Source organism: Triturus cristatus, chromosome 2_2 (genome assembly GCF_964204655.1).
Source record: "Triturus cristatus chromosome 2_2, aTriCri1.1, whole genome shotgun sequence".
Taxonomy (NCBI): domain Eukaryota; kingdom Metazoa; phylum Chordata; class Amphibia; order Caudata; family Salamandridae; genus Triturus; species Triturus cristatus.
Window position 1 is genome coordinate 1,013,618,978 of NC_140582.1, and position 27,760 is coordinate 1,013,646,737.

Here is a 27,760-nt window from a genome sequence, read left to right on the forward strand (position 1 = left end):
ATTTTTCCACATAAGAGATCCATGTCAAATGTGCGTCCTTTTTTCCCAACATTCTGGGGATTCAAAAGGAATCCCGGGTTTGTAGATTCCTCTGTAGGAGACTAAGAAAATAGACAAAATACAACTAAAGTTAGATTTTTTTGGGGGAGGGGGAGAACACAGGAAAAAAGTGGTCTGGATTAAAGCGTCTGTGTTTTCCCCCCCCCCCCCCCCCCCCCCCCCCAAATACGGCATAAACTAACCGTTCGCTGTGCCAAAGTCACCATCATTCCAGCCTTCAGGAACATATAGAGCTGAATAAAAACACCTTTTGTTTTGACCACAGTTTTGACATTTTTCAAAGAGGTAGCTAATTTTTCCTAGTTTTTGTGCTCTCAGCCGACTTTCATTTGCTGGGGGAAACCAGTGTGAAACCCATTCTGAAATCAGGAAAGGGTCATATGTGTAGATCCCTCAAGTGTTTCCCAAAGAAACGAACTGTTGAAATTAAGAAATATTGGAAATAAGTAGAAATTGCAGTCGTTTGTGAGAATGTTTTTATCTGTAGCTTTGTTAAAATGGCCGGTTTACAAAGCAATATACCATTACATATGCTAGAATCTTCTGTTTCTGGGAATATATAGCGTTTGTAAGTTCTCCAAGAACCACAGTACCCAGAGCCAACAACTGAGCTGCTCTGTACAAGGAAAGGTTTTTTATTGTGTACAGATTATAGAACAATTCATATGGTAAAATGTGTAGAGTGAAAAATGGGTATCGAGAAAACCTATGCATTTCTGAAATGGGCATAAGGTGTGGAGTTTAGGAGCAGTGGTTATTTGTAGATCTCTGAATTTGTGAGTACCCATACTAGCATATGAGTTAGAGGGTGTTTTTCAAAATATCTTCTTTCTTACACACTGGCTTACATTTGGAAGGCTCAAATGCAGCAAAATCCAATTGGCAATAACACATTTTTTAATATTCTGCTCCCACGTGTCTTCCGCTGAAAATGGTACCTCACTTCTGTGGAAAGGCCTAGCATAGGTAGTGCACGTGTCTGGCATTGGCTGACACCTGCACTTAACGGGTTAATGCTCTTTGGGTTTGCTTTAAAAAACATACCAGCACAAATGTAGATTTGTTCATACATTGTTGGCTTCTGTGTGTAATGAGACTCTTGAGAGATCTTTATCAAAGATATTGAAGCAGCACAGTATGTAAATGTTCTCAAAGGAAACTTAAATATTGGGTAAGTATACAGTTGGTACAACAGATCCACTGTTAAGGTAGAGTTTTCTACACAAAATAGTCAGTCATAAAAGGGTTGTAAACACTGGACCATTCTCTAGGTGTATTGGAAAGCTGTGGCCAGTCACATAGGGAAAGTGTGCAATAAACTAATGATTAGGCGCCCAAATAAACTAGTTAAATCAATTTACAGTGGTAGTTCCCTCAACTAATGTGTTGCTGTTGCGGTTTGATCCCAGAAGGTCCTGCATAGTGGTGGTGGCGTCATAGGGTTAGCTAGAGTATTGTATTGCAGAATTTGTATACAGTTTCATACCCTTGAAGAGGCCACGGAGAGCTCTGGCATGGTGTATATGAAGTATGCCATAAAATTCACAGTATAGAAAACAGGGGTGCACCGGAGTGCCTTGCTCCAAGATGGCCGCACTCCTCTGAGGCTCCTTGTGCTAGGTGCGCCATCTGCTGAAGTTTGATAATCATTGAAGCCCTGGGATGCCATTCTGCGGCAAGAGATGATGGCTTAAACATGCAGGGATCTGCCAGCATTGCTAAAAATCCAGTTGTGTGGCTGGGAATGTCTGCCGAGTTGAGTGTCTGAGTGTGGTCCAGACAAGATGACTGCGTCCATGCTGTGGGCCACGTAAGGAGTATGTTAATGCCACGCCTGGTTGCTGGTGCCAGGGACTCAAGACTGTGGAGGGCAGAGCAGTGGACTCTATGCCCGGAAGGGGCCTGTTGTCAACTGCCATTGAGCTGGGGCTTGCTGGGATGACTGGCTGCTGAGACAAGGAGGCGGCGAAGAGCTGTGTGCAGCGGTAAGTGGTGCATCCCCTCCACGCTCCGTTGATTCAACTGGGCTGGCACACCCTCCCCAGCTAATTCTGGTTGAGTGGAGCAGATAACTGCCCTTCCTCAACCCCATCTGTCCCCTGGGACTACCTGAGAACTGCTGAGACTCTGGAGGCTGGGAGCATCCCACAAGGGGAATGTGAGAATTCCTTGAGGTGCTGCGTAGCAGTGTTCTCCCCCAGCTAAAGATGGTGAAAGGCGACCAAAAACTAGCGAAGCTGGCATTTGACACCAAGGGTTCTAAATGGGCCCTCTTCCTGGACCCAATGGCCACTTCTAGCCAAGCTGTTGATGGCACAGTTGACCCAGATGTGAAAATGCTACTGTTCTACATACAACTCAGTCTCACTACTGCTAACAGTAAGCTAGATACCTTAACATCAAGGGTTAACAAACTGGCAGTCACACTGGACAAAAATGACAAACGCCTGCGTGCCGTGGAATCCCACATCTCCACCCTGACGATGCAGCAAAAACCCATAGGACCATAGTGGAGATGCCAAAACCACTCCACATTATACAGGCCAAGAATGAGGACCTGGGGGCCAGGTTGTGACAAAACGTCCTGCACCTAGTAGGCATACCAGGGTCCACCAACACTGGCCCCATGGCAGTCAGCATCACACAAAAACCTACTGAAGTCTCTTTGACCAAAGTGTCATCTTCACTCTGTTGTCGACAGAGTGGACTCTCAGGTCGCTCTAGAAATGCTCCTACAATCATGATAATAAAGCAGGCTTGACATTGGCCCGACAATTGTGACAAAGAGTGAAGGAAACTATATTGAGAATGTTGTGCTGTCCTCCAACAAGAGAACAATTAAATGTACAGCCTTTCATGATTCCTATAAAGCTCTTTACATGAAAGATCATTGCCTCTAATCCAGTTGCTTAAACTAAATATTTGCTGAGCGAAGGAAGGAATTGCAGATGCCTTTTATGGAGCATGAGGTTAGAGGTAATGAAGTCTCACAGCTACAGAAAGCTCCTGGGCCTGATGGCTTTACGACCATTTTCTACAAAACGTGGTTCTCTTCAATATCAGGAGGGAGCAATAACTTCAACTATATCAGAGACACACAGTTCTCTCATTTGAAAAACCAGGGAAAAAGCTGCCACAATGCTCCTCGTACATACCTATTGTACTCCTCAACTTGGACGCTAAACTATATGCACAGAAATTAGTCAAGACTAGAACCCCTGTTGCCCTCATGTATTCACCATGACCAGTCTGGGTTTATCTTGGGTAAGCAAACCCATGATAATATGGGTAGGATAGTCCATCTGGTTGAGAAGGTGTAAATGAAAGTGATTCCAGTTCTACTTCTAACTTTAGATGCAGGAAAACCATTCGGCCAGGACAACTGGCGCTTCTCGTTTCAGACCTTGAGACACTTTGCACCACATTCATTAAGATGATAGTGATGGGATATGGATCTCCTACTTCACAAATTAAAGTAAATGCAACTGAGCATTGAGCAGATGGACAAGGCAAGGAAGTCTGCTCTCGCCACTTCTCTTCGCTTAGTATGGAGCTTATGATGAGGTAAAAGGTATCCAGTTAGCCTGCTATGAACACAAAATAACTTTTTGCAGATGATGTAATTTTGTCATTGACCTCAACTGAGATCTTCCTGGCTCACTTTCAGCAGCAGCTCAAACAGTTTGAAGAGGCATCTAGCTTCAAAATTAATACAGATAATCCTGAAATCTTTAACCTCACCCTACCTCAGGAGGTGATCTATGTAATAACCATACAAACACTATTTCACTTTGCAAGTACTTCCATAAAATACTTGGGGATATACATGACCTCTGACACAGCCAGTGTCTATACAACACTAACTATCCATGCTAAATGAACTCACTAAGGTCTGATATACTCAGGTAGTCACCACTATGTTTCTTGACTGGGGAGAATTAACACTATTAAGATGAATGTGTTGTCCCAAGTCCTCTATCTTTTTCAGGCCCTCCCAATATTAGTCAGAAGATATTTTTTCATAAACCTAAAGAAATTGATATTGCCGTTTATCTAATAAGGTAGAAGGCAACGAATGGGATATCACATTCTGAGGAAACCAAAATAAAAAGGAGGCATCTCCTTTCCGGATTTCCTTCTGTGCTACAAGGCAGCTTAAAAATAGTAATTACAGACTTGTCCCTGTGGATAAACACTGAGTTAACATGGATAAGATAGTGGTTGGGAGAACTATCTGTGATTTTATCTGGAAGCCAACACCGGATAAGCCCCCAAATGTCTACCTAAGCATCCCAACCTGCACCAAATTTGAAATTTGGGACGGTCTGCCCTGGGGAAACACAACGGAGACCTTCCCTTCACCACAGACATATATCCATGTTAACCCAAACATCATGCCGGTGCTGTGCCCTGGCCCATTCAAGAAGTGGCTGTAGGGGGAGTGCCGCACCATATAAGACAATTTTTGAGGGGCAGGTACTCCTGTCATTATTTCAGGCCTGTAACAAAAGTTACACATAGAGGAAGGAGAGCTTTTTCACTACGTCCAGATACGCCATTGAGTGATGCACCGCTATATAAAACTTGCTGCCACTCAAGATTGAACTAATATTAAGAAATTAGTTTAGGCCAGAGTTGGAACTAAAGGCTGCATCACTAAATTATACAATATGCTTCAATATTCTAGAAAGCCATCACCACATACAGCGCATACGCAATGAGTGGGGATACTGGAAGTGAAAGTGAGGAGACCTAGGATACTCTATGTAGGGATCTAAACAAAAAAGGTGGTGAGACTTCCCATACATTAGGCCCTTTGGAACAGGATCCTGGAGACGACGAACCATATTTTGGGATTCTTGATTCCTTGTGAAATATAATAAGTACTGCTAGGTTTGAGAGCTCCACTGCTAAGCCATCCAACAAAAGCAGATAGACTGATACTTTGGAGCTGCCTGTCAGCAACCAAGGTCACACTAGCGGTATACTTGAAGACTCTTTATCCTTAGCTCATTGGTATTTGAGGCTATGGAACCTTTTAGCAATGGAGAGGTTTTCGAGTGCCCGATCTCCAGACTCTAAAGAATTTGAGACCATTTGGTAATTGGTACTGTATTACGTACCTCAAGGTATTCCACTGTCTACCTGTCCTCCTAGGTTATGGGCCCTAAATGTGTTCCTTTATTAGCCCAGTGAATGTTGACTTCTGGCATTAAAACAACTTGTATGTTGTACTATCATATCACAAGGGACATGACCTGAAAACGTCCTTATCCGCACTGAGGATGTGTCCTACTCAGAGTGGTGTTCTCCATGCCCTCTGTTTGGGAAATGGGGGGTGAAGAGGAGGGTTACAAATTGATAAATAAGGAAAGTAACACTGAGAGCATTTGTTAAAAAATTTTGATGGAAAAATGCTTGACTAATTGTTACTAAACTATTTTGAAGACAGAAAAAATGACGTCTATAAGAAAAATGTATAAAACAGTTTGGGGTTAATCTTGGCTGAAAAATATCATGTGTTATCCCCAAACGTATTAGAAAAATGATGGCCCATTAATAAAAAAAAAACACAATCGAACATTTTGGATTTTTGCCTAACAGCAGAGTGGGAGGAAGATACCCATACCCAAAGCTGGCTCCCCAAAACAACCCCTAGCCCTCCCCTTTTCTTTATTATTACCTATATCCTGGCCCTAAACTGAATACGTGCTTTACTGTAACTCCAATTCTGCTTCAAACTGTTTCTCTTACCCTCACAGGTACCTTAACGTCAAACACTAACCCTGACACTAACCCTATCCTTATGTAACACAAAATCTAACACTAAATCAGGCGTTTTCTTTATCCAGACATTCAATGCATTGGTTTTTTTAAAGTTTTTTTTTTCTTGCTAATCTAGTGTAAGTTTGATGTGAAGGTTTTCGAAATGCCCGAAAGTGATCATAATCCACTTAGTCTTTCCCATAAGTTATGGAATGGGGATCTTGATGCTCGGGAGATGGGTGAGTTGTCCGCCTCAAATGTCGTGCTATCTAACGATATGCGACGCCTGGTCTTGTATTCTCGAGAATCCTAATACTCGCCAGAGTATCTTAAGGGAGGTTAACAGTTCTATTCAAGAAATCGAACAGATTTTTTCTTCAAATGGGGAAGTAGGGGATGTAACAACTATCCATACAAGCCTCTTTACTTCCCTAAGATCTTATTTTATAAAGAAAAGGATTACCGGCCAAAAAATGCCCAAGAGACAAGCTAATTGGTATAATGAGGACTGCAGACAGTCAAGGTTATTACTGGGAAAAGCTTTAAAGGACGGCGATGTAGGCGCTGTCCGAGTTAGTAGAAATAATTATAAAAGCAGTATTATTAGGGCTAAACGCCAATGGGACGAACTTAAGTGGTTGGATCTACTGGAAGCAAGTACTAAAAATAATAGTAAATTGTTTTGGGGTATTGTGAAGTGGGGTAATGGTGGCCAACCTGAGAGGCGGCAAAATAATATCGCTCCAGAGAGGTGGGTAGAGTATTTTAAACCCCAATATGCTTCCCACCAGGTCACAACAGCTAGTGGTGATACTGCCGCGGTGATCTCCACAATTCCCGAATTCAGTACTGCAGAAGTGACTCTGGCCCTTAAGGGTGTAGCCCCAGGAAAAGCCTCTGGTCCAGATGGGGTTCCAGCAGACCTCCTTCTGAATGATAAAGTTAAGTGGGGGAGGTACATCCAATTGGTTGCTAATGCCCTGGTGCATGGCGCTCCTATCCCCAGTGCATGGAAATTGGCGGAGATAATTCCAGTCTTCAAAAAGGGGGACCGATCGCTCCCGGAAAATTACAGGCCTATTAGCCTGATTGATGCTACCCAGAAGATTGTAGGTAGACTGATTTTAAATCGTGTCCACTTGTGGGAAGCCTCAAACATTTTGTCCCCATTCCAAGCGGGTTTTCGTGAGCACATTAAGTACAGTGGACCAGGTATTTCGCTTTGTCCTCTTATATTGGAAGATTGTAATTTTAGGTAGGGGGGAGTCTTTACGCGGTCTTTGTCGACCTAAGGGCAGCCTTCGATTTAGTCCCCCGCCCCAAGTTATGGAAGGTATTGAATGATTTGGGACTTCATCCAGGACTGTTATCTTTAATCCAGAGGCTTCATGAGGATAATTCCACCAGAATAAGGTGGGGAGGCCAGGGCGAGATAACGGAGGCTTTCCCGGTAGAAAGGGGGGTTCGTCAAGGGTGTGCAATGGCCCCTACTTTATTTTCTTTATATATTAATGGTATTGCTGATCGTCTTTTAGCTGAAAACATAGATGCTCCTTCTCTCGTGGGTGCTAAAATCCCGATTCTAATGTTCGCGGATGACACGCTCCTAATTGCTAAGTCTCCCAGCGGTCTCCAGCGAGCGTTAGGTATTTTGGAGAATTTTTGTCACGAACGGGGCCTTGAAGTAAATGTCAAGAAAACCAAGTTCATGGCTTTTAATCCCCACCGGCATTTTAAAAATTCCTTTTTATTGTTTAACCAATCGCTAGAACAAGTGCAGGCTTTTACTTATCTAGGGGTCAATATCCAGAATAATCTTAAGTGGACCAAACCGAAAGAACTGGCTGCTTTAAAGCATAGACAGCTCACTGGAGAAATAAGCGGCGAATTTAAGAAATCATCAACTAAACCAATTAAGCCTGTACTCCAGGTATATAGTGCTAAAGCAGTTAGTGCATCATTATATGGGGCTGAATTGTGGGGCTTTGAAGGCTTGTCCTCCTTAACTATCTCTGAGAACAGGTTTTTTCGAGGCATTACATCACTTCCCCAAAGTACGCCATTGGTTCCTCTTGGGTATGATCTGGGTAAGAATGCCATTGCTGACATATCTAGATTACGACCAATTTTATATTGGCGCAGATTGTGGACTACGCCCGCATTATCCCAGTATGCCGCTGGTTTTAAGGATGTTTTGTCCATGATTGGATCCCGTGATATTGGGTGGTTCAAAGACCTTAGAAAAACCCTTGAGGCGCTGGGTATGAGTGACTTATGGGTAAAGTCTTAGGTTGTTTCTTTTCCGACAAAATCTTATTTAAAAGAAAAATACTGGGAGATGATTAATATAAAGATATTGACCGATTGCAAAACCTCTTCTTTAACTGATGACTTTCTGAAAATAAAATCTGTCCCAAGGTTGGAGTGCTTTTGGGACCTTGTCACCAAAGTATTAGACAGAAAGTTGTATTTCCAGTTGCGGGTAGGATCTTTGCCCTTGAATTCTTTTACTGTTCGATGGTCTAATGCCCCCACGAGCCAATCTAACTTATGCCCATTGTGTAAGTTTCAAGAGGAAACATGAAGCCATATGCTTTTTGTATGTCCCGCATACCATTCTCCTAGGAGGATGTGGTTGAGACCAATTTGTAAACAATTGGGCACTAGGCTCAGTGGTGAGGCAATGAGGATTCTATACACTAGCACATCACCGGTTATTGTTGTAGCCGTGGCAAAGTTCCTAGGAGGGGCTTGGATCATACGAAAACGTAATACTGAGGATTAATGTGACACTGGCCCCTGGACATTAAGTAGCTTTTTTAGTGAGAATGTTTGTAATGCTTTTAACCTATGTACATATTTTAATGTTTGCTTTTTTAAATTTACATGTCGATTAAGTTGTTTCTAGGGATTTTTTTTTCCTTTTGATTTCTATATATGCTGCTCCTGTACTTGTTATTGCTTTTATGACAAATGTCGAATAAAGCTGTTTTGGATTGGATTGGATTGGAAATTCGCAGAAAACGTGGTGTGACCTGTGTGCTGGAGCACTTCAGCCTTTCAGATCTTATAAACTTTTGACATTTGTTGATCAATTGGCTCTTTTGAAGATGACTCTAAATAGTACTTGTACATTCCTGTTAACGCTTTTGATTTAATTTTTATTTGTTAAGTGCGCCATTACCAGAGACTGGGTGTCCTGGTGCTGTTTTGAGTAATAGGTTCACATCTAAAAGACCCATTAACCTCTAAAACATGGCCACTCCGACTTCATAATAGTGGCATTACATCTCCGCTCAGCCTTTAGACTTTCAGGTATGATCTGTTATTTTTCCCTCTCTATATGCACCCGACAGCTGGCACTTCTCTAAAGGTAGCCTTCATGCTTTTTTAACATTTTTAAGCATTTCTCAACCGCTTATATCCGTGATGCTTAATACTTTTGATGTTGAACAATTATTTATTCCAACTGGATCCAGTATCTAAAAATCAGCAAGTAACTTCCTGCTGTGAAATCCTGACCAGCTGTACTCTGACGTACTGTTATCACCTGCTCAGTCACCACCCAAAACACGCTTTCGGATACATTGTCTCATCCGTCCAGTGAGCTTTCCAGATGAGTTGAGATCTCATTGACCTGAGATCCCCTCGTGTCAGTTCCACACAGGCTAGGTCTGCCCTCCTCCAGACTACTCTTCCTCTCCAGTCATGTCCTGCTAACTCGGCTGGACGTGAGGAATTTGTTATACCTGCTGCTCAGCCAGTGTGACTGTGGTGGTGAAATGTTGGTGAGTGAGGTGGTTGTGGAATGCTGGTGAGTGAGAGAGTCAGTTGGAAGGTGGGCTGATCAGCAGAAAGGCTGCTCCTGGTGGGGCTCTTGTTCACATCTTACCTAATAAACCTACTTGACTAATCTACTTGGAACTGGACGTGCTTTCTTCCACAACACAATTGTTAGGCTGAAGTGCAGTGGCTGCTTTCTTTGTAGGATGGGGTTTAAGGATGAGCAGCCCAGAATGCAGTTCTGAAACAGAGGCATGTGTTCATCTCGTAGACAAATTCCTGATTTGTTGCTGTAAATAAATAATGCTCTGGGGTACTGTACCTGGCACTGAAGTATTGGAATATGTTTCCTATTCCATTACGGTACTACCTGTAAAATATATAGCTTTTAGCCAATATATTTAAAATATGTGCTGAGTCCTGTAGCCTGATGTAAATTAGAAACGAAGATTAAAGTAGAGGCATTATCTGCCACCTGCTTCTTCACTCTTAGGTCCCTATGAAGGATGTTGCAACTTATCTCAGTGGAGTTTCGAAAGACGATTGTCCATGCCTTGATTACCACTAGGTTGGATAATGCTAACAGCTTGTATCTGGAGATCCCGGCCTTTGATTCAGCGTCTCCAGATCATTCACAGCGCTGCTGCCTTGCAAATTTCCAAATTTTGCCCTCGGGTGACTGTGTCAGGACATCTACTTCATCTACACTGGCTTCTGGCGAATAAAAGGATTCAGTTCAAGGCACTCACTCTTGCTTTTAGGGTCTACAACCACAAAGGCCATCTCTATTTCAGGTGCCGCTTCAAGCCTTACGTCCAGGAGAGATCTTTGAGATCCAACAAGCTCAAACTCCTCAAACTCCCCCTCATTTGCTAGACCAGAAGTGGAGGTAGCTATTTCATTTTGCTGGCAACTAGGTTGTTGAATGCACTACCGCTTGGTTTGAGAAGCAGCCATCTGAAGCTGTTAGAATGAGCTTATAAACCTTACTCTGACTCCTTCATAAACGTCATTTAACATCATTGCTGTTAGGTCTCCTGTGGGTGATCCGCTAGCGCCGGGACGCCTCCTCGGAGGTAGCTGCGCGGTTTACAAATGCATTGTATTGTAAGCGAGGCAAAAATGTCCCAGAGACGAACGGGCTGTGTTTGTTTGCTGTTTGCACATTAAATGCAATATGAGGCTTGCTTTAAACCATTTTCACGTGCTCCTGTTGGTTTCTAGTCAGGACCTGGTTGGATTAATGATCTCTGCCTGTTCAGGAAGCGACAGAGAACACTGAAGTGGTCATGGTCCACTGGGCTCTTGCAACTCACATGCTGATGAATTTTAGGAAGACTAAGTTCATGTTCGTATCTTTGTTCTCTCTCCTGGCAAAACCTGGAGGGAGACAATGCAGTCATGGCAATATGCAGATTCCTTGTAAACTGCTAATGGGGTATCTATTAGGTAAGTGAACCTTTTAGATACCTCTGGGGCTTGTATGCAGCCAATAAAGATACATACTCCGACATAGTTGTGTTTTTAGAGCAGACGTTATGAACCATGTGGGATTTGTATTTCGAGGATAATGAGTGAGACAGGGAGTAATTCCTCTTAGAAAGCATGGTAAGTGCATGAAATTAACTTCCATTAGCTTGGACGATATAAAAATCAATAACCTATTTCAAAAAGACTTAAGACATTGTGTGTAGATGATACATTGAAAGAACTTCATGGTAACTGAACAGTTCATTTGGTCTTGGGTTCCTCTGCCAATTGAAATGCGTTTTTTTTTAGATGATGTCCTGTATGTTATCTGACCATTCACTAGTTTAAGGTCATCCCTTAGCTGCTCTGTGAGACTGTTTTGACATCAGCTGTATTAATTGCTTTTGAAAGCTGGTGTCAAACTTCCTCTAAGCATTAGATTTTACTTTACATAGCTCTTTATACTGCATACCTAAGCGCAGTAAATAATGGTTATTATTACCCAATTTAATGGTGGTCCATTTTCTCACCTCAAAAGAATAGAAAACGGAGTTAGCCTTGCGAAGATGAACAATTCTGACTGTGGATCACAGCAGATGCCTTTACTGACGATTTTACTCATTGAGCCATTTTACGTCAGTCAATGGACCTGAATTTCAAATATTTAGGCATCACTCAGCATTTTCCACTCACAATACAGTTATTAATGCTTAATACTTAGTGCTAATTACATCTCCAGATTTCATGCTGATGTAAGTAACTAATTTTTTATTTATTGCTGTTATTCTCTTTATAGTCCGATGTGAGTCATACTATTCTCCCGTTAGGAGACAGAGAACACCAGTAAACATTTTTCTTCTTTGCTAAAGAAGGAATCTAAGAAAGATTGACTGCATTAGGACAAATAGTATTTTATGGATCAGTATAATGGTCCAAACAGTAGCCATTCCTGCCTCACAGGGCTATTAGACTACAAAACTCATCGTTTGAAAGTAAACACATCTCTGTGGTACCAAGAGCTATGTTCACAACATAAGTGCTCAAGTGACAACAAAATTGACTTGTAAGTAAGCTATCCCTATATAGCAATTGTGCGATATCATGGCAGTTTCTCTTAACATACAATAACTATTTTTGAAATGTACTTACTTTTTGTCTTTGTACAGTAATCTTCCAGCAAAGCCAGTGGAGGAATCACAAAAACACAGACAAGAATACGAAGAAATGGTGGCTCAAGCCAAGAAAAAGGGTAAACATACCCCTTTTGACTATACCCAATTTCAGACATTTTTGGCTGCTTAACTTATTGAATAAATACCTTTGAAATGAATATCTCACTGTAAAAATTGACTCTGTGATTTTATTCTTTTTTACTTAATATTAGGAATGTAATTAATCTTTGTCATAGAAAGAGTAATTGTAGATGGAGATTGATATTTATGTGCATATGTTAAACTGAAACCAACCTACCATAGGCTGGGCGAACACACCTGCTCAGTGCCAGGATGCCCTGGCAGGTGATAGTGCACTTTACAAATACACATAACAACAACAAAATAGAACTGTATATGGTGTGGCTAACGAATCCAGCATTACAGCATGGAAAAATGAAAGGCTTACCCTATTTTCCAATAATGGGAGCTGATCGGGTATTTTGATGATCCTGAGATAAGCGGTTCTCTGGAGTCCAGTGGTGAAAAAATCGTTCTGTCATAAACTTTCTCAATCCCTCAGCTAATAAGTTAAGGTGTTCAAAGTTGTCTCACAGGACCAAAAGAACCAGTGTATCCATTAAGGAGTGGGGAGAACCTCAAACAGGGACAGACATGCAAGTTAAAGTATTATATACATTTAGAAGACCTAAAAATAGGAAATTGACATAGCTGGTGTTAATACTAATGTGTTCGGACGTTGAAAGCAATGGGATTACAATGATAAACGTACTGAAAATACGCTGAGCTACGTAATGTGATAAATGGCCCAATCATAATTTTTTTTATGTACTCACTTGGTCACACTTTACAGCTTTTTAACTTTACTTGTTTCCTCTCCATGCCCTCCCACCTTAACTCCCTCTCCCAAAATAAGAGGTTTCTAGTAGGTTAATTTAATCTACCAAATTAAAATTTCAGCTCATCAACTATGAATAAAAACATGAGTAAGATGGAGGCTAAGTCCGCAAAAGGACAATGTATCCAATATTGGTCTCAACCAATAAAGGAAAACAAGGATATACCTATCCGGGTGCAGTTAAGATTAATCCTGATGGTAGTATGGGTGACCAATCCTTTGGAGGGGGGAGACTTTTTTGCCATCAGAGGAAGCCTCCAACATTGCCAAAAGGTGTGTAGAAGCAGATCTCCACAGATTTGCAAGTTATATTTAACATTTCTTGAAGCTTCCCTAATGCAAATTGGCATTGAAGTGATCTAACCACGTGCTGGATGAGGCAGGAACCATAAGTTACTCTGTAGTGGACAACAGGCAGGCAATTGAGATATAAAGGGGCAGGGAGAAGATGAATTATTGGAGCTGCACCACAACTCATACAAAATACAGGAGGTGAAAGACGGCCTACTTGACTGAAAGGAATTTAAATGTTTGCAATGTAGAGAAAGATTAGAACTAGATGGAAAGGCAGGCTACTGAAGGCTTTGACAGTTTGGCATGTAGTAATGGTGCTGAATCAAAATCAAAGACCAATATTTGTAGGGGCAAGGCATGGAAATCAATATGCCAAAGAGATTGGAGCTTCCTGAGAAATGAATGTCGAATAATTATCGGTTTTCCATAATACCTTCATAAAAAGACCAATTCTACTGCTAGAGACTAGAACTGTATGTGGTGGCTAAAGCAAGTTTTGATTGAAAGTAGCATGCACAGGGCAGATGAGATTTGGTTCTCCCTGTGGGAGTCAAAAGTTGTGATGTTACTACAAGAGTATCTGCCTTTCTCAGTGATGCTTGGGCTGTTCAAAGAGTGAGGGTGATAAAATACTGGACTCAATACAGCGGCACATAACTAGGAGGCATTACATTACTCCCCTGTCCCAGTCTTCCTTGCAGGCAGGTTTATATCCTCAAATTTCAGTCAGTCATGTTTGCACAGTTTATGCGGTTTCTGTCATGCATGCCCAAACCCATTTGCACCATCCCACTGAAACTGTATGCAAGGGAGCGTGCCTGTGACTTGCCAGCCTTGCATTCATTGGTTGCAAGGCCAGATTTACGAAAGTAGCATAACCTGGCTTTTTCCCGGATCTTATAGAAAAGCAAGGACAAACTATGGGTATATATCATGAGACACCACCATATAACGTGTATTGTAACCTAAAGCTCTCATTTACATGCCTCACCCTGTGCTGGTGTGTAGACCATTATATTTGTACTGAAGGCTGTGTCTCCAGTAAAATCCAAAGCTAGACAGTGCAGAGTCTACTTAGTGCCATAGTTATTTATCACGAGCACCGCCAATGACCTAGGCTGGCACTCTTACTAAATCTGGTGCTACGCTAGTTTTGGTCCTTCACACAATGCAACGCTGCCTTGAATGAAGGAAAGGAAATCTAGAGTAATGCATTTTAGCTTATTTAACAGTGTGTTTTTAAACTCAAATTTCTTTTTAAAAGCCATGTCTTTTGTAAGTTGATTTTTGCAGTAAAGAAATATTACAGGCGTTAGAAGGCCACAGAAAGCTGTTAATTTTACTAGCATATTCACCTAATTTACTGACTTTTGGGCGTTTTTTTGATCAGGTGAGTGTTATAAACTGTCCTCCCAAAAGGCTGCGGAAGCTCAATCTCCTTGAAATCTTGGCTTTCCATCTCAAGTATGTGCTTGGTTTTCTTACATTTCCTTAAATTCTTCCTTGATGTTACTTCCACCATACCCTCTGATAGCCTCTTCAATTGGGAAGTGATGTTTTTGGAGTTTTGATCCAGATGAATTCCTAATGGTGGATGGTGGTTGAATCCTCCAATAAAATGAAAGCCTCATTCAGGCCCTGTGTTTCATATGGGCTGATATTGGACTGTTAAGATGAGCCCCACAAGGAATGTATCTATTGCCTATGTCCTTTTTGCAAACCAAGAGATTGCAAAACCTTCAACCCCCCCCCCCCCCCCCCCCCTTTTAGCAAAGATTTTGAAAGTCAGGAAAGGCACCTCCAGAGTCACTGAAAAGTCAACTAAGGATATCCCCTTGTATGGTACTGAGTTTAAGAAGTGTCTCCCTCAAAAAATAATTTAATTGGAATCTTTTAAAAGCTAAGTGCCGAAAAAGTGACTTCTGCATAAGGTCTGTCTGTCACCTCCTTTGAACCACCTGCTAAAATGAGGAAAACACTAAAATGTTCTGTATACCACAAGGGATAATAAGTGAATTTTCTGTCAAAATGATTTCATAGCTCTGACTGTCAAGAGCAAGTCTTCTAAGACCAACTTGTCACCGTCATCCAGGCCCTCGCCTGCACTCACTTATTAGTTATAGAAATCTCTATCTTCTCCCTCTCAAAGAGCACTTTGTCGACAGTTGTATTATCAGTGGTGACCTCTTCTGGGCAAACCTTAGTAAAGACTGTTCCTCATTTGACAACGATATAGTGCATAGATAGTCTCATTAACAACTCAAAGCTTGTTTTACCCTCCTATGCAGAAGACAGCCTCTTTCAGGAGGATCTCTCTGTCCCTTCTTCCTGCTCATACCTTGCCAAGCAAAATACTGCTGATCTTCTACACTGTATGCAGAGCAGAAAGAAATGGAGGTGAGACAGGCCTTTACAGGGCAGTTTACATTCCAGGGTAGTTTAGTGTAAAGTGCCTACAAGAAGATGGTAGTGTTACATTATTGTTTCATTACCAATTCCTCACCAAGATCAGGAAAACGAAAACTAACCGTATGTGGTTCTCGTTATCTCTGTTTTCAGAAATAAGTTTATCAAAGAAGAGCTATGACAATCCAGTGTTCAAAATCCAACTTTGACGAGAGGAGTACTTTTGAAGAGGCCTTTTTTGTACAGGTTCTAAGAAACGTTATCAGAGACATGTTGGTGATAATGCAGGATGTATACACTATATTAGTGAATCCTTCTCAGCTCGGCACGTCTCCACCACAACAATCTATGCCTCCAGCACTGGCCATAATTCCTCAGTAGTTCGAAAGCATAAATGATGCATAAAGTATCTTGAGGCTGTGACCATTGTAATCCGCTGCTATCATGTGGCATTACCAGTTGTACTGATGTCATGATTAACAGCAGCCCTCCAACCCCTAGCCCCCCCCCCCCCATCCCCAGGTATATTCCAGATCTCTGCAGAGAGGTTCCTATTCCAGACAGACTTCTCAATGCAAATGAGGCTTTCAGTTCACATCACAGTATACTATTGAGAGCCTAACTTCTCTCCTGTGCCAGCAACTGTCTTTCAAGCCACTTTCTTGTACTATCTAGTAGGAGGAGAGTGCAGACGTACCTTTAGCAATGGTAATGACATCAGACTGGTGGATCCTAGATTGTAACCAGTTGGAACACAGACTGAAATTTGTTGAGAGACCTCCTGCTGTGGAAGAGGGCCATCAAAATCTCAGGCTCTTCTGTGCCAAAAACTCTCCTGTGCGGCTGAAAGGGACAGTGTAGCCCATACCCAGTTCACATAAACACAAGGACTTTTATTCAAGGTTTTTCTCTGGGATCAAGGAGGGGAGAAATGTTTGTGTGATCGGTCACAGCCCTCTCCCTCCACCTCCTCTCATCTAACAGACTATCAGCAAGATCTAGAAAGAACATTTGGATCATTCTCATCACTCCAGTTTGGCAGAGACTGTGTTCTTTCACAGACTTCCTACACCTGTCAGACGTACCTTAGATCCCATTTGGCGCACTCCAGCATCTTCTCCACAGACACCAAGGGTTCAATTCAATATCACAATCCAGTTCCTCTCACTTCGAAGGTCTGGCTCCTAGTCCCGTCGAGATCTCTTGTTGAGACATCCCTGATGAATATCAGCACATCCTGGCACAAATTAGAGCCTTCTCTATCCAGAAAATATATATATTTACTCAACCATAACTTGAATAACAGCATTTGTTGTTTTATAAAAGCTGCACTCTGACTGTGTATGTCGTCGTGGTCCTGTGGGGTCCATTATACATTCCTAGATATGGGTCTGTGGAGGTAAATTTCACTCCAGACTTTCAGCCGCCAGATCAGGCGCGAAGACGCAGGGAGACTGCCCATCCGCATCGCCACTGGGGAGTAGTCTGACAAACCTCTGGGGAGGATGGTGACATCTTGAATAGCTCGACAGTCTAGGGCTGGCAGGAAAACATGGTCGAGTGGCGCGAGTGTGTGATGGGAAGCTGATGTGTGAGTGTGAAGTCGAGTTGTCAGATGCCAGAGTCTCCAGGCGTCTCTGAGACCCAGAGTGGCAGCCCAGTGCGACAGGAGGGTAGACTGAGCGACCCTTGAGGAGGAGGGCATCGTAGCAGTGTCAAGGTCTGGGTCCATTGCTGCGTTAAAATCTTCCCCAACGATGATGGTCCCCAGGGGTAGGGCAGCAACTAGTGTAACGAGACTCTGTAGTGTGGAAGTCAATGGGGGGGAGGGGGGGGGGGGGTGTACACAGCGAGCAAGTTCAAAGGCTGGTTCCCAAGGCTCCCTTCCAAGATGACAAAGCAGCTCTTCGGATCATGAGTTGCCTTACGCACCATGAGCGGAAGACCGTGGCACACCAGGACAGCCACCCCTCGCAATCCCCGATTAAAACCAGAGTGCCAGACACCGCCAAAGCCTTAGAATACCAGGAAAGGACAATGGTTGCCTACCACATGGGTCTCTTGGAGTAGCAATATATCTACAGTGTGACGCTGAGCATAGCGCAGCGTCACTGTGCGATTTACCTTATCCAGCAAGCCGTTAACATTCCAGGACATTATGTGAAGTGACGCTTTCTCAGCATGGTTGTCAGACAGGGAAAACGGACGCAGGGCAGGACAGCTAGCGCGAGTGGCCAGTGTGGGTGGAGTAACGAATTTGTACGAGGTGGTGGTGCGGTTCCACAGAGTTGGGCCTTACGCGCTGGTCGTATAGCTGGAAATGTAAGCTGGTATAAGAAACAAATGGAACAACAAAGACAAATCGGGACACCAGTCCCCCCTCCCCAACCCAACTCCCTCCCCCTCCCTATACTTCAGGAACGGAACCATCTGTCACCCAAACAAGGAATAACCAAGAGAGAACCAAACTAAAACGCTTGGGAATGGGGAATCGTGGAGGACCCCTCATATTAGGATGTTCATGACAACGTCCATCAAGAGATAGAGCTAATAGTAGATGGAAGTGCAGCACCCAGCCGCTGAGTTGGTTACATCTGAACGGTGAAGGTGAATTTAAGCAAGACCTGTGAGAAGCGTCGGGCTGCGTGAAAAATCTATGTCAGGTAGTTCCAACAATGACGGGTGAGGTGAGACACCCCCAGGGTCCGAATGGCAAGGAACCAGAGCGCCGCACCGCAAGGAGCTCTCCAGAGAGTGCCCCAGACGCTGGACGATTAGTAGGGCCCAATGGCGAGTCTGAACGGACCCTTCTCTAGCCCCGTCGCCTGTGTGAGCGGGTGCGATGCAGCCGGGGGGCCGGGATGCTGCGGCTAGCGTCTCCAGCGCCGGCGGCGGGAAATCAGTTCCGAGCAGTGAGCCTCAAGGTGTTCTCCGCTGTCACCCATGTCCATTCTTCTTCAGGGGAATCAAAGAAGAGGGTCCTATATTGGAATACGACCCGAAGACGCGCCGGGAAGAGGAGCCTGTACTGTACGTTGAGAGCATGCAACTTCTGTTTGACTTCCCCAAACGAGCGGCATTGGCCCTGTACTTCTCTGGTATAGTCAGGGAAGATCATTATCTTCTGGCCTTCATGTTTGAGATGTTGTTGCTTATGGGCTTCGGTCAGTACCGAGTCTCTATCCTTGAAGTTGAGGATGCGCATTATCAGTCTGTGGGGCGCTCCCGGTGGTGGTTTGGGTGCAAGTGAGCGGTGTGCTCTTTTGATCGCAAACCACCGAGAGAGGGAGCCCTTGGGCATCCATGATCGCAACCAGTGACCACTAAGTCCGCCGCCCAGCCCTGCTCCACACCCTCCGGAAATCCCACCAAACGAAGGTTGTTGCAACGGGACCGGTTTTCAGTGTGTTCGGCCCGTCGATGAAGCTCTTGAGTGTGGGATCTGAGGCGGGCAACCTGATCCGTCAGTTGTTGGACCTCATCCTCCACAGTGGATATACAGGATTCAGCTTCTTTAATCCGGGCCGTGGCATTACGAAGGTCTTGCTGGATGAGAGTCACATCAACTCGGACTTCAGCAATTTGCCCTTCCACTGAGGTTTGCGAGGTGTGGATAGTATGGAGGATAGTGGACAGGTCTGCCTGTGGAGGGGCGTCCTTATCTGCAGTTCCCCCTACTGCCCCGGAGTCCGTGGTAGTGAAGCGGTCCATTTTGGTCTGGGTGGCGGGCGTCTTCGGTGCTCTGTCCCGGCCCATGGCCGTCGTCCAACGAGGCAGGAAACCCAGATGGGACTCTGGCACCCAGACGGGAGGAAGGAAAATTGAAAGAAGATGAGGGGAGAGGGCCCCACCGCTCCGATATTCTTCCCCCCAGGTCCTCCCACAAGACGGGCTCAGATATGCGAGGTCCCACAGAGGGATCGGGATGAATACCGGAATCGGCTTGCAAGGCCGGTGAAGAAGAGGGACAGGGCGCCACTCTCGAGATGTGCAGAGAGCGGGGCAGCCAGAAGACATGGTGGAGAGCGAAAGAATCCCTTACAGCCTGTCACCCGATGTGATGACCGATACTCTCCCGAGTGGCTTCGCACTCCAGATCCGCAGTGGCCCACAAGAAGGGAGCAGAGTCGCCACCCGTCGCCGCCGCTAGAATCGGCAGCTGAGGCGCCCCTCACACACCGCCAGTGCACCGGGGCGTGCCTTGGGTCAAGGGCCGTTGCAGTCAAGGCCTATATCCGGGGTCACAGTCGCCAGCCAAGGAATGGTGCAGCCGGGGACCTCAGGATACATGGGGGGGCGGGGAGTGGGAGGGAAAACTCCCTGCCGCCCGAATGACGGCTGAATCCCCCGCTTCCCAAGCATCCAGGCTCCTCACCTCCTTAGCGGCAGCTGGGCAGTGCAACAGTCCGTCCCCAAGCTTGCGCCCATTCACGGCGTGCAGTCTTCTCCTGGAAGGGGGTGACCCGTGACCAGCTCAGGACCCCTGTAGTGACAATCCGGTCCTCGTACACTGGCGTGGGTGCATATGATGGGATCACACGCCTCTTCTGCCGCTGTCCAACTGACAGCAGAGCTCGTCGCCACACCAGGCCGCCACTTACAGGCCCTAATCTCAGGCCCAGTTGCTCGTGTGGGCTCCCACCAGGGCAAAGCAGCACAGGAACATCATGGGGAAGCAGCACTTCTGTCCCTTCGGCGCCGCCCGATCGCGCATCAGCCGTCCGTCGCTGCACCTCCTCCACTCAGGTCAGCCCCAGGCTGCGCGGTGGATGCGACCTCTCCAGGCGGTCCCTAGCGCTTCACGACCAGGCGGGTCAGGCTTACAGCCGGGGCCACAGTCGGTCAGGGAGTGGTGCAGCCAGGGACCTTAGGACAACTGGGGGGGGAGGAGGAAAAGGGGAGAGGGAGGGAAAAATCCTTGCCGCCTGATTGACGGCTGAATCCCCCCACTTCCCGGGACCAAGCAAGTATCCAGGCTCCTCACCTCCTTAGCGGCAGCCGGGCAGTGCGACCGTCTGTCCCCAGGTTCGCGCCCAGTCACGGCCTGCAGTCACCTCCCGGGAGGGGGGGAACCCCGGATCCAGCTAAGGACCCCTGTAGCGGCAATCCGGTCTCCCTACACTGGCGGAGGGAGGGGGACGCATATGATGAGATCGCGCGCCACGTCTACTGCCGTCCGACTGACAGGCCACACCAGGCCAACAGTCACAGGCCCAGATCGCAGGCCCAGCAACTCGTGTGGGCTCCCACCAGGGCAAAGCAGCACAGGAACATTAGGGGGAAGCAGCACTCCTCTCCTTTCGTCGCCGGCCGATCGCGCATCAACCATCCGTCGCTGCACCTCCTCCACTCAGGACTGCCCCAGGCTGCGTAGCAGATAGGACCTCTCCAGGCTTTCCCAGCGCCTCACGACCAGGCGGGTACTCGTCCTGTGCAAAGTTATCACCCTACGAGTCGTACACTTTTAAGAAGTCTAAATGTCAGAGCCAAAAACACTGAGTTATCACGAGGATGAGATAGAGGAACTCCTAAAGAGACCTTCAAAATTATACATCGGAAATACAACACCGAACCCACGTCAACAATCCAAGTTAGAGAGAATAACCAGGTTGAAGAAAAAACAAATCTGCACTGCTTTGCATGGAGAAGTTCTATTTGAGCACTTAAGAGCAGGGACCATTCCTGTATGCCTCCAAGTTAAGAATGTACCAGTAATTTTTGCGGACCAACCTGTCTATCTAGGAAACTTTAGCCACATAGGTACAAAATGCTCCAGAGATTGGATGTTTCTCTCAATCAAGACAGCAGAAAGACTAAGCCAGGAAGAATTGGAACTTATAAAAGAACTTGAAGAAGCATTATTGAGCAATGCGGCTGTAGACTACGCAAGAGGCTTACTCACTAAATTGGAAAAAGAAAACACAATCTTTAAAAAGAACACTGAAGATTACAAAAGGGCAAAACTCCAAAAAGACATTTTAAATTTCAGCGAGACAAAGGCATATCCTTATCTGGAAAAGGAGTACTATAAACAACAAAGTAACACCAAGATCTTAAGGACGTACGGAGGAAGGAGTAAGAAACAATTTACAACCTTCTCGGAGGACTCATCCTATTCAGACTATTGCGATTCAGAACCATCAACCAGCACCCGAGGTAACTAACTAGTACGGTTCTTTCAAGGACAAGATCCTTTTTTAGGACGAGGTGGTGGCCATCCCAGAGCCAGAACAAGAAACGCTCAGTGGTACAATCCCAACCGGAATCCCAATCAATATCAGGGAGAGATAACGACACGGAGGAACATCTACAGGTGGTGAAGAGTGTGAACAGCCCTAACTAAAACGTAACCAATTTTGAATTGAGTACCTCGGAAGTCCAGGTTTTAACAAAGGGACTGTCGTTTATACCAACTAAAAAACCAGATATAAATCAAACAAAGTTGGAAATTCTCCAACTATTTTGAAAAATGAGGCTTAAAGCATTTTTCGCAGACAAACCCTACAATCCTGATAGGAGCTATTCAGGTCTAAAAGATCAATCAACCTTCTTCCCACCCTCAGGAGGTGTCCCTCTGGAATTATTGGCCTTTGAAAAAAAGTCCTGAGAGACCCTGATGCCCTAGATAACAATCGAAAATACACGAGATGAAATATGACAAAAACAGAGAAAGAGGCACTGGAAAATTTTTAAAACGACCAAGAGATTATAATAAAGCTGGCCAATAAAGGCGGAGCCATTGTGCTCCTGGAGAGAAAAAAACTACGAATCTGAAGTATATAGTCAACTCGCAAACACAGATCACAATCGAAAAATCGACCAAGACCTTTCCAAAATAGTGGAGAATAAACTGACCTTACTGATCCAACTTGGAGAAAACAATGGGTGGCTGTCGAACCCTCCAGGCCGCCTGATAATCTCGGGGGTGAAATCAATTTTAGAGAGACCGGCTAAATACATCGATACTTTCTTGAAGCCTCTAGCAAGCTCAACTACAAGTTACATAAAGGACACAATGCAGGCCATTACAATACTGGAAGGTCAAACTTTTGCCTCTGAAAAAGAACTCTTAGTTACTCTGGACATTGTTAGTCTTTACACGAACGTCCCCCAGGAAGAGGGATTGGAAGCCATGCACTATTACCTAGACAAAAAAACAAGACCACACAACATTCCAACATCATACCTGGTGGAAATGGATGAAATATGTCTAAAGTATAACTTCTTCCAGTTTAATGATGACCAGTACCTGCAAACAAAAGGCACTGCAATGGGATGTCCTTTCGCCCCAGAAATGGCCATAATGTTTAGGGCACTTTATGAAGAACGGTGGATTTACAACAACAACCCTTTCGACGGTCACATTAAAACATGGCAGAGATATATAGATTAAATTTTATGCTCTGGAGAGGTTCGCTCGAAAGTCTAAAAGAATTCCACAATTGGTTAAACCAGAGAAACCCAGACATTCAGTTCACGTTGAATTTGAGCAATAGTGAAATAAATTTCCTGGATTTGATGGTGAAACATTAAGAAGGAATTCTATTCATCTCACTGTTCACCAAAAAAACAGATAGAAACACGCTACTACACTTCGCCAGCTTCCACCAAAGGAATTTGAAGGATAACTTGCCATTCAGTCCATTTTTGCGAATAAGGCGTAACTGCTCAAGAAAAGAAGACTACTTTGAAAATGCAAAAATACGGCTTGAGAAGCTGGTTCAGTGAAACTATCCTCGCCAGCTGACAAAACGAGCAATGAAAAGAGCTTGGTACACACCAATGGAATCCCTCCTGACACCGACAGACAAATCCAAAGAGATGCCCTTGGTCTGTGTGACCACTTTCTCTGGGTCTGCCAACAAAATAAAAAAAGATTGTGAGAAGAAATTGGCACAGCGTCAAAAGCCTTGAAATGTTCTAGGAACTGCAGATTTTTGCTCTTAAGAAGAACCGGAGCATTAAGGATCACCTGGTGCGAGCAAATACAAAATTGATAAGAACTCCACAAACATTACGAACCATGCTAGCACTCCCTCCAATAAAAGGACACCATCGCTGCGGCAATTGTAATTCATGTGGAAGCACTATTGAAGGAAGTGATTTCACCTACGGCAATAAGAGCATTAGCCATGAAGAATTTACTAATTACTACACGCCCAACGTGATATACTGCGTACTATGCCCATGCAATCTGGCATATGTTGGCAAAACCACTCAACAAATCCGAACACGAGTGACTCAAACAGATCACGCATCAAATGTAAAGTTTTGACAACACCAATGGTAAAACACGGTATAGACAAGAACCATGGGCCACAAGATATAAAGTTGCGAGTGTTAAAACATGTGAGAGGCCAAAGTATAGACACCTTACTGGCAAGCTTTAAAGCTAAATACATTCTCAAACTAGGTACTACAGGTAATGGTCTTAACAAACTTTCAGAAATAATGCATTGCTTCTAATGCAGTTCCGTGTAATTATGGGACCAGCAAAGTACAGAAACACCGGCCAACACAAGGTACTGTAAAGATGACACTGCGCCACCGCGGCGTGCTCCACCTAGACGTCCAGAGGCATTGATGACGAGCGTTCCTGTTCCTAAAAGTAACAGTATCCTTGGAGCCATGAAGACTATCTGAATCTGGTATTTCCTCGGATGCTGGTATGCCGAGCACCAGTCAGCCGCATAAAGATAGTGATGATCAGCGTTCCTGTTTCCATAGTGACAAAAAAAGGAAGTCCGGCATTTTTTCCAGCCGTCGAACGCCTGGACGTCTCCACGCGGGGACGTTCAGACGCAGTTTAAACATTTAAAATCTCGCTCACGTGACCCTCACTGAACACAAGGAATACGCGACTGAGACGCTGAAGGAACCGACCGTCAGAATTAAAGCACGAGTCTCGGTTTGAAGAAGATGCACTGAAAATACAGATTAAGGTAACAATAATTTAAACCTCTGTACCTTAATCCAAGCGGCGCCATGAAGGGATGCATGAGGATAAAGTTTGAACACGCTTTGGCACTTGAGAGCACAAGTTCCGTAATTATCAAACTTGTAGCACAAACCAACAGGCACGAGCGATGCCACAGAAAAACACGGGTGCACATGCTCCATCCCCTACCTTTTAGAAGCATCTCAAAGACCCCCTTATAACTAAGCCCCGCATGCGTCAAACCAGTACCAATTTGCCTGACAGGATTCCTTTTTCATCCTGCTCCAGGGTGAATATAAGCTCTACCAGAGCGAACATTGAGCCTCACAACCAAAATGTAACTCCTCAGCTAGTCCAAGAGACCAACTGCTTCTTAGCAGGTATGTCAAACCCGGGTGTCTGTACACCCTATTCCAACGGTAGAACATAGAACGAGTCACTAACACACGTTTCCTTTCTTTCAACCACAGCATCCTACACTCTTAAGTCCCCAGCCCTGAGGAAGACCTTCCTTGAAACCTCACTGTCCTCGCACAAAGGTCGAAACCCGTCGGTACACCCACCATCCCACCTCGGAGTTCAAGAGCATTTCCGTCTCTATCCTGAAACCAACTTGAAATCGAGGTCACACAGACTGATAGACGTTTTTCCTCCTTTACTCCAAAAACTTTTTGAGACATGCGCTGACCTATCCACCATATGGACCAACAATTGTTAAGTACCAAGGATAGTTAGGTTTCAGTTATCCCGGCAAAGCAGTAGGACATAACAAACTTGTAATAAGAATGTACATTTAAATATTGGTCACCAATTTCGGACTTCCCGATTTGGTATTTCTTGTTTTTCTGAATTTATGCTCTGTATATAAAATGTCTTTGTGAGAAGTTGGCCTGATGTATGATGTCACTAGTTCTAGTGTACACCTTGTATCAGTCCAAACAACCCTTATGGTGATTGGTTGTAAAGTCAACCTTATAGACCAGCTATCCTAGTGGTAGCATGGACAAGAGCAGTCTTAGGCTAAACTCTGAATGGCATGTGAAGCCAGCTGTTATACCATATATAATCCCTTGAATACCAAATGAAAGGACACCACAACAGATATATATATAAAATAAAGTGTATTTATTCTAGTCAAACCCTCGGCACTCTTTATGAGATTCGAGGTAAGTACAACACAGTCTTATTTAAGCATACATTAAGTCACACAGGTAAGTAATACAGTTAGGCCCTAGGGGCCACGCAAACCATATACTAAAGAAGTGGTATAAGGACCACTGTCACGGAAATGGAATAGGCCTAGGCCTAGGGAATCGCTGGGGCTACACTACACTACCAACAGTTAGGAAGTGGGAGGCCCACGGGATTCAGGTGCAGAGTGGAAACACTCGCGCGTAATGCGTATGATCGATAGAAATAGTACAGTTTAGAATTAATAAGATTTAGGACTCTTCTGAAGTAACTAGAAAGTCGAGACTCGGAAACTAGACCCTAGGACAGTCAATACCCTTGTGAGTACCGAAGTACCCAAGTTACCTAGCCCACGGGCTGCGGGTGCATAGTTGTGAACTTGCATCGGGTTTCGTCGTGGACTTCTATGGATGCCTGAAGGAAAGTTGCTGACAGGCAGTCAGTGAAGAGTGTCCGGTGGATCCCAAGGCTGGGATCAAGAAGAGGATACCTGCAAGCAGAAGGGACAGAGTCTGGGTCACTAGCCAGTGACCACGTGGAACCAGGAAGGAACCAGGCGATGTTGTGAAGATTGCAGGTGAAGAGGTGAAGCTTGTCGCAGCAGCCACGGGTACCAGGAGACGTCGAGGACGACCAGGACCAGGAGGCGAGCTGTCCCACGAAGGCTCTTGCTGTCGGCGGCGTCGAAGTCGAACTAGGACTCACCAAGCCTTGGCAAGCGGAACCCACGAAGAATGGAGGACTTGCTTCTGGTGCAGACCAGGAAGGTCTGGGGTGCTTCCATTTTGCAGAGGAGCAGGAGCCAGTCTGGAGGAGCCAAACCAGCAGTGAAGATTCAAAGGTGTGTCGTCGCAAAGGCCGCTAGACAACGGGCAAGCAACCGGACAGACGCGGCAAGCAGGAAAATGCAGAAGGGCCCCACGCAGGACTCGTGGAGTGTGGGGGGCTGATCTTCGGTGCAGATGGTGCTTGGGGTTGGGGCTTCTCAATCCCCGGTGCACAACTTCGAGGGTGCCTCAGAAGCTGCGCTGGAAGGTACTCGCCACTTTTCCCAGGTAGCCGGTCCCACGTCTCTCGTCGCCTCCACGGATCTCAGCTCAGCTGTGGATGTGGATCAGGGTCGGAGAAGTCTGGAAGTCAAGGCTCTGGTCGGGCTCTGCAGTTGGTCCCTCGTAGAACTTCAGCAAAGCAAAGGGTAAGTCTCTTGATGGTGCCTGTTTGCACAGGGTAGCCTATCTTGGAGAGATTCTTCAGTCTTCTTCTTTCGTCGAATGTCGAAGGTCCAGAGTTTCTGTTCAAGTTGCAGGTTCAGGATAATCTAATCTCCTGGGGCCCAGCTACCACACTTCTACTAATCTGGGGGGCTGGGTTGCCTGCTAGGCCACGCCTTATGGGTGGGAGCTGGGAGGGGGGTGGTTACACCCCCTTCCCTTTGTCCAGTTTCGCACCAGGACTGGGGCTGGAGTGCCCCAGCACCGGTTTGAACTGGACTATGCATGGGATACCTTGTGTGCCCCAGGCAGTGTCTCGTTTCTTTCATCCCTCCCTGCCCCAATACACTAAGGCATGTCTGGGGTGGTGCTCGCACCTCCCAAGGCAGGAAACCTATTGTCCAAGCCTCCCGTGCCGGGATCACTCCCAGCAGCAGGAGGTCAGACTTGTGTCGTGGCAGCAGCATCCATTTTGTGATGCTGGGGCTCTGGTTAACTTTAACCGGGTAAGTAGGTTTCAACATGTCTTCTCCCTCTAGAAGGGAGGGATAATATCCTCATCCCCAGAAAT

General features: G+C 45.1%; 1 protein-coding gene across 7 annotated transcripts in view; it reads left to right on the forward strand.

Annotated features, from left to right (window-relative positions):
• The window catches only part of TBC1D14 (TBC1 domain family member 14), a 767,086-nt gene that overhangs the window by 501,081 nt on the left and 238,245 nt on the right, over positions 1-27,760 (forward strand). For all 7 annotated transcript variants that reach the window (XM_085642453.1, XM_085642450.1, XM_085642454.1 and 4 more), the window contains one exon: positions 12,246-12,328. In XM_085642453.1, the coding sequence (XP_085498579.1) occupies positions 12,246-12,328 (83 nt within the window). The remainder of the gene's footprint in view (positions 1-12,245; positions 12,329-27,760) is intronic.